The sequence below is a fragment of the Rousettus aegyptiacus genome, unplaced genomic scaffold (genome assembly GCF_014176215.1).
Source record: "Rousettus aegyptiacus isolate mRouAeg1 unplaced genomic scaffold, mRouAeg1.p scaffold_m13_p_11, whole genome shotgun sequence".
NCBI lineage: Eukaryota > Metazoa > Chordata > Mammalia > Chiroptera > Pteropodidae > Rousettus > Rousettus aegyptiacus.
Window position 1 is genome coordinate 20,681,709 of NW_023416286.1, and position 14,894 is coordinate 20,696,602.

The following is a 14,894-nucleotide window of genomic DNA, read 5'->3' on the forward strand; positions in this document are numbered from 1 at the left end:
TACTAAGTTTATACCTGTTTTCTAAATCTTATACTCATGCTTGCTACCGCCAACTATTTCCTTAATAAATTAAGTCAGGAACATTGTCTTATTTCATGGTTATACTCAAAAACTAAAATTATGCTTGATATAGCATTCAGTACTTACCTTTTAAGTTTATTAATATTGTTAAACTAAATATCACTGTGAGAAAATTGAAAAGATAGATGACAGTCATTAGCTAATTTCAAGTAGTTGCGTCTTTTGATACAAGCCAATGGCATAATAGAAGGCAATTCAAGACATTGTTTTCCAAGCTTGCAGCGGTCAAGTGGTCTGGATTATTCCAGACCTGAGAATTGGAACATCCAAAAAAAAGTAATGGATTACATTTCATTCAGGAAATCTTTGAAAATCTGTTCTCATTCTCAAACCATCGGTAATATTTGGACAACAGAAATGTCAGGGACATACTCTTAAGAAAGAACATGGAGTAAAAGAATTCTATGCTGCCAATTCAGAGCAAAACCAAATACAATTAATTGAGTGGAGATTAAGGTTGCCACTGTCTTAAAAAGTTAAGAAGCCTAAAAAGGACAAATAAAATAAGGATCTAGTCTATGTTTCTTCAAACAAGAAAAACAAATAAATGATTGATTCCCTAAGAGTCCAGGCCATATTATTGAGCAAAAGACACAAAATGAGTATATACTACATGTTTCCACTTAAGTCAAGTCAAAATGGGACATGAGGGAACTTTCAGAAGTGATGGGAATTATGGTTATGTTGATTTGAGTGATGGTTCAAACTATAGACTTAAGACCTTTACATTTTAAATTGAGTTATACTTTATATTCATATAAACAAATAAAAATGTCCTGCAATGAGTGTTCTGCAGAAGGTGGGAGAGTGGGAAAGATAAATCAAATTTCTTTACTGCAGAATCTCTCACTGACTTTATGCTAATGTGCATTGTAGGTCTCTAAGAGGAGGCTATAGGATATTCCATATGTAATTGTTCAAGAAACTTTTTTTCTCACATATAATAAGGCATTAATGTTTCAAAACCAATAACTTTAGCCTGGAAAAATTTCAAGCAAAGGCTATGAATACCACTGCAGTCATTTAACAAAAAGTCAATGTCTAATTTTAAGCAATAATTTTCTAGTGAACCCTCCAAAATAAACTAGTTGGAGAATATATTCCTATAGAAGGTCCATTAAGTACTGGACCCAAAATAATAAATTTCATTTTGGAGTCACTGACTTTAAATTCAGTTGTCTGCTGAAGAACCACATGTTTACAACAGAAAGCATTCATCAATATATACAATACCTATCTTTCTGTTCTCTATAAAATATGCAACTCTTCCAGAGATGGTATCAAGGTATTAAAACATAAAAAATATATAGGCCTGAGATTGGCTCTCCCAGGAAGATTTATTGGGAGATTAATTGGAGATAGCTCCAGTTCAGCACCTGCAGGGAAGTTAGGGAAGCAGGACTAAGCAGGGGTAGGAGGTTAACTGTGAAGCAGTCACAACAAAGGCCTCAGCGGACCACATGAGAAGTTCTGGGAAGTTCTGGATCCCAGGTGGCCCTTCAGATTTTTCTAGCCTGAGGCAAGGGGAGAAGACTCTTATATCCTCACAACAGACTACTCATTTTATGCTGGCTACATAAAATGGAAAGGGGCATAGGAAAGGGTCATGGTTATGGGAAAGGTGGCCTCTTTGGCTGAAGGTAATTTTCACAGGGAGAATCAGCTGAGAGCCATCAACCAACACTTGCAACTGCAGGGGAGAATGAGTACCTCAGTTCTGAAGGGAGAGCTGGGCTCCACACCACAGTGTCCACTACAGCAGCTAATACATAATCTTCTTTCACCAAGTTCAAAAGGGGTACCTGACCTCCAAGAAACCATTTCTACCAAATCTCATACCGTTAACCGACAAGCTCTAAATATCAGTAGCCAAGGGCCTAGATTTTGCCTATATTGCTTTGACAATAACAATTCATAAAACGTCAATAAAAACTGCAAATAATCTTAGATGGTTATTAAAAATTTATTTCACAATATAAACCATTTACCAAGAAGCTCATTGACTGACTAGCTTTGCCATGACTGGAAATCTAGCTGTTCTTCATGAATTATAGCCTGAGAACATCAAATGTCTCTAAGAAGAAGTACTACACGGCAATCCATTAAAAAAAATTAATGTCAAATAGCTTTAGAGTAACTTTTTAACACTGGTGTTTTCAAAATCACATTTCCCCTTGCTTTTTAAAATAAAATTCAATTAGTATCCCATTGGATAAATTAATAAAAGAGTTTGAGGTTCTAGATTTCTCACTGATTCTGCTTTTTTTAGTATATATTAACAATCAGTGTATTTATTTCTTCAAAACACATCTACTGAAGACCTCTCATTAGGAGATACCATACATAATATTGAAGGTATAGAGATGAATAAGAAGTTTGCCATACAGTAAAGACAGACACATACATAGGTAATTAATTATAAATCAGTCATACATTCATTCATTCAACAAACATGTCAAAGCACCAATTATGTGCCCAACCATGAATAAGATAAATACAGTCTTTGCCTTTATGAAGCTTATATGCAATGTTAGGAGTGTTAAAAGAGAAGACTGCAGAAGGTGTTACAGCGTTTGCCTACATGGGGAAGGAGAAATACAGAAAGCTTAGTAACAATAAGATTAATAACAATAATAATAATAGCAACTAATCTTTACTGAGTTTTTAAAATGTACCTGGCACATATGTGAATTTATTTAATTCTCAAGTCAATCCTGAGGTAGGTATTATTATTTCCTATTCACAAATGAGGGAATTAAAACAGAGTTTAAGTAGTTCAATGAAAGTCACACAAATAGTAAATGGCAGGAGTGGGATTCATAAAGGACATAACTTTGGAACTGAGCCTTGAAAATTGAGCCAGAGTTTGCCAGATGGACAGAAAAAGGGGTGTAGTAAGAGCATTCCAGACACTGGAGTTTTGAAAACTCCAGTATTAAAAAGTTACTTTAATGGAAACCGCAAGTACGAATCCTTAAAAATCATCAGAAACCTGCAAGTTCATCTGCAGGTAGGCTGCTTATGGGACAGTAACAAGTGTCCAGGCCTGAGAAGTGGGATCAGTAAGAGACAGGAAAAGACAGGAGTCATGTACCCCACAAGGGAGGGACTGAGGGAATGTAGGCGCAAACTGTTGGAAGTAACAATTGGTTTTTAATAATATCAGTAAGAATATTTTAAGAGTAAAAATGGCAAACATTCAAGATCCTATAAGCCAGACATGAGCTAAACATTTACATGCATTATGTCATTTTAGCTTCACTACAACCTTTTGAGGGAGGTACTACTATTATTCCATTTACAGGTAAGAATACTCAAGCCCTAAAGAAAGCAACCAGATTGTCCAGGGTTCTACTACTTATGAGTTTACAGAGCTGGGATTCAAAACTAAGTAATTATGACCCCGAAGTCTGTGATCCCAGCTGCCTGCTCTAAGATGCGTAGTGCTCACTACCTTTCTCCAAGGAGGGAGGATGCAGAGGGACAAGAAGATGGCAGAAAGAGCAGTGAAGAAGAAACTCATGCCCCAGCCCAGGAGACACATGATGTAGCCCTTAACAGAAGAAGGGTGAGTCATGGCTGGAAAAGAAGAGAGTTGAAAAATATGTACACAGAAATGGCACTGGAGACTAAGATCTGACACTAAGAATGAAGAGACATATGTGACAGCCACTTATCTGAAGAGATGGTGATCCAATTAACCGAGATATGTTGGAGATAACCACTGAGAAGTGGGCAGGGGAACGGACACATGAAAACTGATACTGAGGTCAAGGGCTCCTAGGCTATTGACGGAAGGTCCAATAGGTAGCTGGACATATAGGTCAGGAGCTAAGGAAAATAATCTGCTAAGAGGGTAAAAATTTGGCCACAAAAATGTTGAAGGCATGAGAATATTTGAATTTGTCTGGAGAGAATGTAAAGAGTTAAAAGAGAAAATGATAATGGACAGAAACTTAGAAAAACTCAACTACTCTGAAGAAAAAAATCTATATTCTCATCTGTAAAAATAAGGAGCTATGCATGTGTGTTTATACACATCCATGTATATATGTTTCTGTCTTATTTAGAAATCTGAGAAGGGGCTTAATTACAAGTAAAACAGGCTGTCTTTAGTGTTATCTCTGAACAACCAATATGAGGTTTTGAATTATTTCTAAGTGGTATGTATCTGCTGAAGAAAATAAGATAGTTAAGTGGGGTATGTATTTAATAATAAATTAAAATAGTACTAATAGTTTCAGAGTTATTGGCCAAGATCCATTTGGCCACTCTGAGCTCTAGTCACCAATGTCAGTAATTCCACTTCAGGCATAAACAATGTAAGCTTTGGATGGAGGCGCCTTGGTTACAGGAAATACTTTCCCAGGATATACCATTCTTGAGCCTTTTTATGTTCTCCCTTCACCCTAATAAATATCCCACTGACGCTTACCTGCCTTAGGAATCTGTATGAGGCGATTTCTCCAGCTCTTTTTTAAACAAAGGAAAACTTCCCAATGTTAACATGTAGCAAAAAGAGAAAAACAGCCTGTTCAATCCATCCTTCTGGCTGTTGCTACCTAGCAGCTTATGACACACAGATAGAGGGAGGTCTGACGATGTGAACGAGACAGCCTGAGAGCTAGTCCATTCCCGTGGAAACCACGTGTCCCTCGGTGCAGGCAGCTCTTCCTACTTTGCTGTGCGATTTCTTTTGTGTGACTTTGAAAGGGGCTTGTGAATGATTTCTAAATGTGTGCCTCGCTGAGGCTAGCCGCCCAGGGAGGGAGTGACCCAGCTGAATGGGGGACAGAGGAAGCCAGTGCCGGCAATGGCTCAACATGCAGTTTTTGAAGTCAGCAAAGCAGAAATCAAATTACTATCATGTTATGCCGGTGGAAGCTCAAGGAGAAGGGTCTCTACACCAGCTTAATTATTATGAGAGATGCAGGCAAGTTTCAGAACAGCAGTGAATCTAATGTGTGGACCCCAAAGACAAATGTAAGTCTCATATTCTCATACTATATTTTATTGCTGTGTAATTTTCTTTCTGCCTTGAAATCATGCTTGGCCAAAATGTAATCATTTCACAGTAAGAATTTCTAGTGTGGAAAGTTGTTAATCTTTGCTTAAGACTTTTTTTTTTTATTAACTAAGAAACATAATACAAGCTGAAATTCCCAACAGCAGCTGTAGCGATTCAGCCAAAGACTGAGAACTATAACCCAAAGTACATCCAATTACTATGGGATTAACACTGGATGTATTTTTAATTGACTTTCTTAATGTAGAAGGCATACAGTCCCACTGTTTTGGATTGCATGCTATTTTAATACTGCTGTGGCTAACCTAGCCACAGACTGAGATAACCAACAGCATAACCAACAGACTGAGATAAAGCTAAACAAGATTCCTGGTAGTTACAAAACTTTTCCTTTTTGGCCAGGATCACATTTTTCTCCTTGAATGCTCAAAACTCTGCACCTTCTATGCTAAAAGTTCATTCTGCTTTTTGACCTTGCTTTGGAAAAAAAAAAAAATGAAACCTAAGAGAGGACTCTACTAAAATTGTGAAGAAGGAAATATAAAGAGCCACTGCAGTTCTTTAACTACTATTATAATTATGAGAATAAAAAAGCCAACTGAAGGAGCCCAGCAGGTACCCCAGCTTCAGCGTGACAGAGTGTGGGTGCATAAAGATGGATGGTGACCAGAACCTATAACTTGTTAGTTTTTCGACACTTCATCTGCTACAAATTCTGGCTTAGAAATGGATGTTCTTTGTGAAGAAAACATTTCTTTGAGTTCAAGTCCGAACTCCTTAATGCAAGTAAATGATGACACAAGGCTCTACAATAACGACTTTAACTCCAGAGAAGCTAACACTTCGGATGCATTTAACTGGACAGTGGACTCAGAAAATCGAACCAACCTTTCCTGTGAGGGCTGTCTCTCACCACCATGCTTCTCCTTACTTCATCTCCAGGAAAAAAACTGGTCTGCTTTGTTGACAGCTGTAGTGATTATTCTAACCATTGCTGGAAACATACTCGTCATCATGGCAGTGTCCCTAGAGAAAAAGCTGCAGAACGCCACCAACTATTTCCTGATGTCACTTGCCATAGCCGATATGCTGCTGGGTTTCCTTGTCATGCCCGTGTCCATGCTAACCATCCTGTATGGTGAGTGGTGTTAGTTTCCCAAATGTATCAACTGGTAATAAAGAGCATGTGCATGTCATTAGCAGATGAGCCAGGGCTCGGGGGACAAAGTAAAGACAAAGCTTTGTCAATAGACAAGTGTCTACCATGTTACTCTAGTTAGACTTTACTCTTAAAATGGGGTTTCACATAAAAAATAGGCAATCTATTATTTGTGATCATTGGAGAGTTTTGTGCTTTGAAACATGTACATGTTATGTAGAAATGATTATAAATTGCCTCAATATGGTCATAAAGCAATAACTTATCTTGATTTTCACTACATATTCTCAAATATTCCAGCCTTCAGGACAGAACAGTTTTCTCTTTGTCATACAGTTTTCAGCACTTCTAATAGAATGGTAAACCCTTCCCAATTACTTTAGAACATTTGCTTAGAAAACTTTAGCGGTGTGGTTCCTTAAATGTTAAAATATGCAGTCTCCATTAGAATAAATGAATTGCTTTAGTTTTAATTGTTCCCTGCCCAGAGAAGCTAATTCAGAAGTGTGCCTTTGAATTACACCCTCAACTCTTTAGAAATGCATATGCAGAAATTCCTCTAGTCTGGTGTGGAGGAGGGTGGAAAACAAATGGGAAGAGATTAATCTTGCTTTCTTCTCAGCAGAGTTTTAAGAGTCAAATCTCTCAGCAAGTCAGGAAACACTGGGGCGACTTCAGCTGGGAGCAGAATGTAATATTCTTTCCAAATTATGAGTAATACACTCAGATTTTTCCTTTTAAAGAAAGAGAGAGAATATTGAGACTGCTGACATGGGCATATCAGCAGTCACCCAGAACTAGTAACAGGTTATGAGCGCTGTTAAAGAGGATTTTCTGGCCAAGTCTTAGGGGCAAATAGATAGATAGATAGATAGACAGATGATAGATGATAGATAGATAGATAGATAGATAGATAGATAGATAGATAGATAGATAAACAAATAAATACCAACCAAACCCTGAGAATTGGTAAGGGGAAAAGTGAGAAACGCAGAGCAGGCGCCGATTTGCTGCACAAGGTCAGTAATGCTCTTTGCAAAACCAGTCCTCCCTCCCGCTTCCTCGCTCAACTAGTCAAATGTCATACCCAGATGATTTCATTAAATTGCCTATCATTTCCCAGACGTTCTGGATAGGTCCTCACTTCCTAAAACCCCAACTCGCTCAAAGGCAAACTCCAGGAGTCGGGGATGACGCTCACACGGCCTGTCCGCGAACCAAAATCGCGGAGCTAGGGTGGAGATGACCCAAGCGGCAGGTGTGGGGCAGGCATCAGCCAGTTGGGTTAGGAAGCAGGACGCGCCCCCTGGCGGCAGCCGCTCTGCTCACAGCCGGTCCCTGCTCCTCAGCTGAAGCCCTCCCCGGACTGGCGAGGAAATACCCCCTCCTTATCCCCACTGCGGAAACCGAGACAAAGGCCTGCGGCTGCCTCCTTACCGAGAAAACTCCTCTAAGAGCCAACATCAGTTCCGACCAGGCAGAGCAGGGCTCCCTCCCCTCCTCCATCCCCCAGGGCACAGCTGAGGAAAGTCTCTAGTTTTAACTCGAGCTTTTTGCAAATAATCAGAGTGAAAGGCACTTAGTGAGGCTTCCATCCTGCAACCTTTACTTACCCATGGTGACATTTTAGTAGTTTGCTAATGGAGAGTTTGTTCAGTTTTGTGGGTCTGGATTATTGTGAAAAGGTGGTCTTTATAATGTTGCTTCTCACATGCACACAGATCTAACACCATTGCTCATACTGTTATCAAAACTAATTAAGGTTTATATAACCATTTAGTCCTCTTCAAAAACCAAACAAAAACAGAGCCCTTTGCTTATGTCCATAAGGCGTACCTATTTTCCTAATATAACAGATGACTTCCTTCAGAGGTTCTCCCAGTGGAATCCACTGGAGAGCTTTACATGTTTGGGACCCGACTCCGTCCATCCCGCTGGGACTTCACCAAAGCTCCGCAGCTGATTCTAATGTGCGGCCAGGAGTGAGAACCACTGCCCTAAGCAGCGGTTGCCAACGCGGGGTCCTGGCCAGCAGCATTAGCACCGCCTGGGGAACTTGGAAATGCAAATTCCCCTGCCCCACCGAAGACTGGCAGAGTCAGAATCTCCAGATGTGGGGTCCAGCAGACCCATTTTAAGAAGCCGCCAAGGAGATTATGATGCTCACTAACATTGGAGAACCACCAGGCTGAAACTATTCTCAGGACAAGAACACCATGCTTTTTCTTCACCATTGTCTTCCCTTTCCACCTATCCCAACACACACACCCCAAATTTGAGTTTAATACCCAAAGCATTATTATTTTTTATTTTTACACATAAAGACATTTTCCCAACCTGGATTTTTAATAATTTATTCATTCACACCAATAGCATGTATTGAGAGACTACTAAATGCCATCTCAGGGTAAGACTGAGCAATTACAATGATGATTAAGGACTGGGCCTAATTTCAGGGAACCTAGAATATGTAAAATGTATGTGAATAAGTAACAACAGTACACTATGAGATGCTTCAGTAGAAGAGCCCAAAACACATCATAACTTATGATCTAAGTAATTTAAGAAAGATAGAAAAAGAAAGGGAGAGAGGGAAGGAAGGAGAGAAAAATGAAAGAAAAAGAAAGAAAGAAAGAAAGAAAGAAAGAAAGAAAGAAAGTAGCCGAAAGAGAGGAGAGAAGAGAGAGACAGCCAAGAAAGAAATAGAGAGAAGCCAGAAAGTAGAGAGAGAAGAGAGAGAGAGAGAAAGAAGCCAAGAAAACCGCCCCACCGCAATACCACCTACCTCCATCCCTAGAAAGGAGGGAGGAAGAGGACAGAAACCAAAGACACAAAAGAAAGAAAGAAAGAAAGAAAGAAAGAAAGAAAGAGCTCCTCAAAGAGAACCTGAGTTTACCCCAACACACTGGCATAATTCCAGCCAAAAGAAATTTTCAAACCTGTGTTCATCAGCCAATGAAATCTTATAGTAGTTAACTATAGTTGCTATCAGACTTTTTTGAAATATTGAAAATATCTAAAATTGCCCTCTGCTGCCACATGTGCCTTTCCTGAGGATGGAAACTGTTGCAGCAGGGTATAATCCACACACCAAAAGCAGCACGAGGCTGCTTACTGACACCAAGCTTCTGCTTTGTAGGTTACCGGTGGCCTCTGCCTAGCAAGCTCTGCGCAGTCTGGATTTACCTGGATGTGCTCTTCTCAACAGCCTCCATCATGCACCTCTGTGCCATCTCGCTGGACCGCTATGTTGCTATCCAGAACCCCATTCATCACAGCCGTTTCAATTCCAGGACTAAAGCATTTCTGAAAATAATTGCTGTATGGACCATATCAGTAGGTAAGTGATCTCATTTGAAATGACAGTTCATGCCTTCCAAGGAGACTTGTTCTGCTTTGTGGCGCTGAAAACTGACATCCTGAACTACTGTTTTATTTGTTGCAAGGTGTGCTACAACTTAGTAATTATCAGATTTGCTTTAGGAAAGAAAAATCTATTCATATCACTGACTGATAACATAAATTTATATTACTTTGCACAGGTAAGAAAGTATACGCCAATTGTCAAAATCAGGAATAACTGTCCTGTAGCCACCGCCGAAAACTTTTCCCCTTCTCACACTTTCAAATTCATTACTCGAAATCTTGAATTTCCCAGAGACCTCAATGTTTATAGTCACTGGCCTTGTAGTCAGTATAAAAATACAGAGCCCCATACTGGAGAATACAAAATTTCCGATGGTAGAGAAGGTAGCAGGTACTGTGACTTAGAAGGAAAAGATGAGGACAAAGGAAGGTGACAGGACTTGCTGACAGCGTTTTCACCTACCCAGCGTCTCTACAACCCTTCCTCCTTTTATGACACCACACACCAGAGGATTTCAACCCACTTCACTAAAGTTGATTACACACATTCACCTGTAGCCAGTATTGATCTTCTGTCACACACCTAACAAAAAGGAAAGCTCAAATAATAGAAGCTAAAGGGGTAGTTCCCAGGCAGCTAAGTCAATTGTACTTGCCACCTCAGAAGGCTTGGTTGGTTACCAAAGATTCTTTGCAATTTGTTTTAAAGTTGCAAAGCTTTGCAGGCAGAAATGCCATGACTGCTAACAGCTGTGTGGGTATCAGTATCTACTAACATGGGAGACTATAGGATTGATGGCAGATTTCACATCAAGGACTAGAGTGAGTCTACCCACAGCTTTGTAATAAAAATGCAAATTAAATAAAAATAAAAATGTAAACACAATATATTATCTTGTATTTCAGTTCCTATTGTTTGCCTTGCTGCTTCAGATGTAATCTGGACAGTAGGTAGCTCCATTCTATAGTGAAGAAATTGGGGTTCAAAAAGGGAGATTACCTGTGCAAGGCCCACTTTAGCACAGCAAAGATTTTGTTCAGTTGTGATGGAAATACTCACAAGTTACTTTTCTATGGTTTACAAAATTTTGAAAAATCTTATCTATTTTCCAGACTGAGAGAGACATTATTTGATGGATTAGGGAAGCAGAACAGAGAAGTTTTGTGTCTTGCTAGATCACCTCCAACTAGCGACAAGGTTAGGACTTTACACTCCCAGCACCAAGCTATGGGGAGCTAAATGTATGGCTAAATATACCTCCTTCCTTAAGAAATAGTTTTTGCTCTCAAAATATTTTTTTGTTTTCTGGGCCTGTGCAATCTTGAACTCATTCTACTAGGAGCAAGAGAATGGAGGATAGTGGTTCTCAGTCCCAGCTGCACATAAGAAGCACTGGGGAGCATACTAGGTCCCTAGTAGGTCCGGGTGATTCTTAGATATAGCCAGTGTTCAGGATCACTGAGACAGACTGTCAAAGAGGGAGTTACAACTAGTTTTAGAATTTCCACTTGATTCTTTTCATAGATCCCAGTTCCTTGAAAAAATTCCCCATGTTTTTGTCTGTTTTCTTAAATATTAGTTGCAGCTATCTGGATATCTGAATTGCCTGGGGATTGCTATTTTCTGGGGTCTTTTTCCTCTTGGTTCTGTCAGTCAGTATGTTTAGTAATTTTTTTTAAATTGAATACTAAACACTGTGTAAAAAAAAAAAAAAAAAGTGGATACCCTGCTGATGTTCTCTTTCTTCAGAGAGGAGTCCTTCAGCTTTAGCAGACATATAACAGGTCCGCTTTCTCCAGTCAGCGACTGAGTTTATTTTAGGCTGTGTTTTGTAAACACTGTTTTTTGTTTTTTAGTTTACCCATACACCTAGGGTCTATTCCGGAACTTTATGACCTAACATGAAAGCCTGAAGTGTTCTGCATTTTGGAGAGCTCTGAATTCCAATTGTTGTCTCTTCAGCGCCCTTAAGACTGCAGCTAACTCTTTAGCTACTCAGTCTCTCAGTCTGTCCCTCTAACGAATTGGTAAATTCCTTAGCGTTTACTCTTCCCTTTACTCCAGAACCTTAACTCCTAAAACCTGACCGCTTTTTTAGCCCTAATCCCCTGAGACAAAGTTTTGGACCTTCAATTCTGCTTTATTTGATATAATATTACTATATCTGCTCATGGTTGGAATCTCTCCAGTATGTATTTTCTAATCTCTTCATTTTTTAATGTTTTTGTTCCTTTGTTTTATGTACGTTTTCACAAATAACTTAACAGGTGGATGTTTTTTAAAAACAAAATCTGACAGTCTCTGACTCTTGATAATGAAATTTAGCATCTCCGCATTACTGTGACAAAGAACATAATCTGTTTCATTCCTTTTATTTTACATTTATCATAGATCTTTCTTTGTAATAGCTCATCTTTTTTCCCGCATCTCATGTTTCCCACTCGCACGGTGTCTTCTTCATCCCTTTAGCCCCATCCCACTTAGTTTGCATTTCTACTTGGCTTTTCCATTCCTTTCATGGTTATAGTCTCATCCCAAATAGTCATCATTTCACTGATTTCTAGTAATACATCTAAAATAAATAATAATCCCACTAAATTGTTTTATTTCCTCATTCACCACTCGTCCCAATTCATAGGTTTTAGATTTTTCCATAATTTTAAAATAATCTAGTGGTATAATAGCTATTTTTTAAGTCAAAAATGCAGAAATCATAAAGAAACATATAAACGCAGCTGACTGCATGAGAAATTGTAAGTTTTATATAGCTAAAATCAATACGAGCAAAGTCAAAAGAAAAATATTTCAGTGTACATAACAGACCTCCTTAACCTACAAATAACACCTATATTTTGATTATAAAAAACCGAAAAGACAAACAATTTAATAGGAAAATAAACTATATGAACAGACCATTTATAGAAACATAACTTGAAATGGACAGTAAAGCTCATGAAAAAAACATTTAGCCTCTTTAACAGTCATGGAAATGTAATCTAAAACAATAATGCAATGCCATTTTTTACCCATGTGATTAGCAAAATTAAAATGAGTGAAAACACTTAGTGTGCTTTGGGATATGGTACCCTATGGTGTGTACTCTCAAAACCTGTTTGTATGAACATGAATTGTTTGTTCTTGGACAATCTAGCAAAAGTTATTAAAATTTGACATACTAATCTCACTTGAGAGAATCTGTTCTACAGAAAAATAAAAGTTCATGTAAGAATCTTTAATACAGCAATTTTGGGGAATATCATAAAATTGGAAAGGTTGGTTTATAAGTGGATGTATTGTTTTTCTATAAATTATGGAATATTTTGCAGCTGTTGAAAATAATGAGTTTGGGTTATTTGATATTCAACTGGAAGAATGTCCATGCTGTTAAGTGTAAAAATCAAGTTTTGGGGTGGTACATATGGTGGTATATGTGAGCCCATTCTGGTAAAATAATAATACTAATAATATACGAAGATAAATACATATTAGCACTGAGAATCTGTGGAAAGACGTCACACTTGTCAGGAAGGTAAAATTAGAAAGAATGGCATGATTGTTATATTTTCCCTTATATACTTCTGTAGAGTTTTGTCACAAATATGATGATAATGACAGTGTTTTGGGTGATCAAGAGGGAAACAGTTACACCTGCATTGTGAGAGAGACGGCTTCATGCAGGAGATGGCTGACCTTCAAAATTTGCTAGGATCTAACACACAGCAACTTTGATAACCAACATCATAGATTACTTAAGTTTCCTTGCACTAGTTATTTCTGAGATTGGCTGCTTCTTCCCCGCTGCTTACTGCCACTAGTTTGGTCACTTTACTTTTGCCAAGGCTTCCATCTAGTTCTGAAAATGAATATACTTATAAATCAATTGCATTTTCTATTTGTGAGCTTCTTTGAGTAAAGCAGTGATGACAGAAAAGACTGAAGCATTAGATTAAGAACGATCTTAAGATTCATTTTCCCTTTGTAAATCCAATTCCCATGATCAGAGGTAATCATACTATAATATGTAAAATATGTAAAATGAGCAAACTCTTACTCATGGTGTTTGCTGCGCTAATGTCATATAAAAAAATAGATGCTACTTATTCTTCAAATATCTTTAGCAAGTAAAAGTATAGATCAGGTTTTTTTTAAGTGAAAATTACTGTTTTCACATTGTCATTTTTTAACAGGCAAGCAAAGGCATCAATTTAAATTTTCTTATACTTATTTTATTTCAGAAATATATTTGCAGCTCATGGAGTAATTTTGAAGTATCATGGGTTGAAATAGAGTGACTTTTTCCCATCAAGGCTAATCATGACCACGTGTTTTCTGAACTGTTACTTTTAAAATAGGAAAAAAGGCAAGCTGTGTCAAGTTTATTAGGGGCCTATGCCTTGCCAAATTGTGACAACTGTGCATAAATCCTAAACTGAATGCTTAGGTCATTAGGTCCAAGATCTGGCCTTCAAGTAAATTAAAAACTCACCTTCCTACCAAGACAGGGTAAATTTATAAAGAAGCTTTGAGGGACAATGAAAATGATGTACCTCACTGTAGTTTTAGTTAGTAGTTTTTTTAATTATTATTATAAGGTCATTTTAATATTAAGTAAATAAATATAGTGTTTGTGTCATAAGTGTTGTAAGTCTACAACATTATTTGAACTCTTTTCTGTAAGGTGCTTGGTCTTTATCTAACGTAAATTAGGGGAAATTTTTGTCTTTGTTTTCAGACTCTATGTATTCCGACTATTACTTGTCACTTAACATTGCTTACGGTGATTTTTCTCCACATGGATCTTTATTTTTATGTAATCTTTATTTATAAATGTTCTTTCTCCTTTATGACTTCTGAATTTTGAATCATTACTAAAATTACCTTTCCCACTACAAAGTTACAAAGGAATTCTTCCTCATTTTCTTCCGTTACTTTTATGGTTTTGTTTTGTACATTTAAGTCTTTAAATCAGTGAGAATTAATCTGTGATTTAGTTTTATTTTTTCTAAACAGCTACTAATATCAATACCACTTATTTCCCTATTTGGTTTGATATGCCACCTTTATCATATACTGAATTCCCATATATATTTATATACTTTCAATGGAAGATATGTAATTATGACTTTTATTATCTCTCATATATATTATTCTCTTATTGTTCTTCTTTTTAAGATGCTTCTGACCATTTTCATTTATGGGAGTTTTAGGAAATCAACTTCTATCAGCTTCTATCTAGTTCTAGGAGGAAAAAATAATTACTT

The 14,894-nt window shown here is 37.7% G+C and overlaps 1 protein-coding gene across 3 annotated transcripts in view; it reads left to right on the plus strand.

The window, feature by feature from the left end:
• Positions 1 to 4,757: 4,757 nt before the first annotated feature.
• The window catches only part of HTR2A (5-hydroxytryptamine receptor 2A), a 66,555-nt gene continuing 56,418 nt past the window's right edge, over positions 4,758 to 14,894 (plus strand). The window contains exons 1-3 of one of the 3 annotated variants that reach the window (XM_016129336.2): positions 4,758 to 5,064; positions 5,510 to 6,245; positions 9,406 to 9,606. In XM_016129336.2, the coding sequence (XP_015984822.2) occupies positions 5,834 to 6,245; positions 9,406 to 9,606 (613 nt within the window). In that variant the 5' untranslated portion in view covers positions 4,758 to 5,064; positions 5,510 to 5,833. The remainder of the gene's footprint in view (positions 5,065 to 5,509; positions 6,246 to 9,405; positions 9,607 to 14,894) is intronic. The other 2 variants (XM_036228600.1, XM_036228601.1) reach the window with 2 other exon arrangements.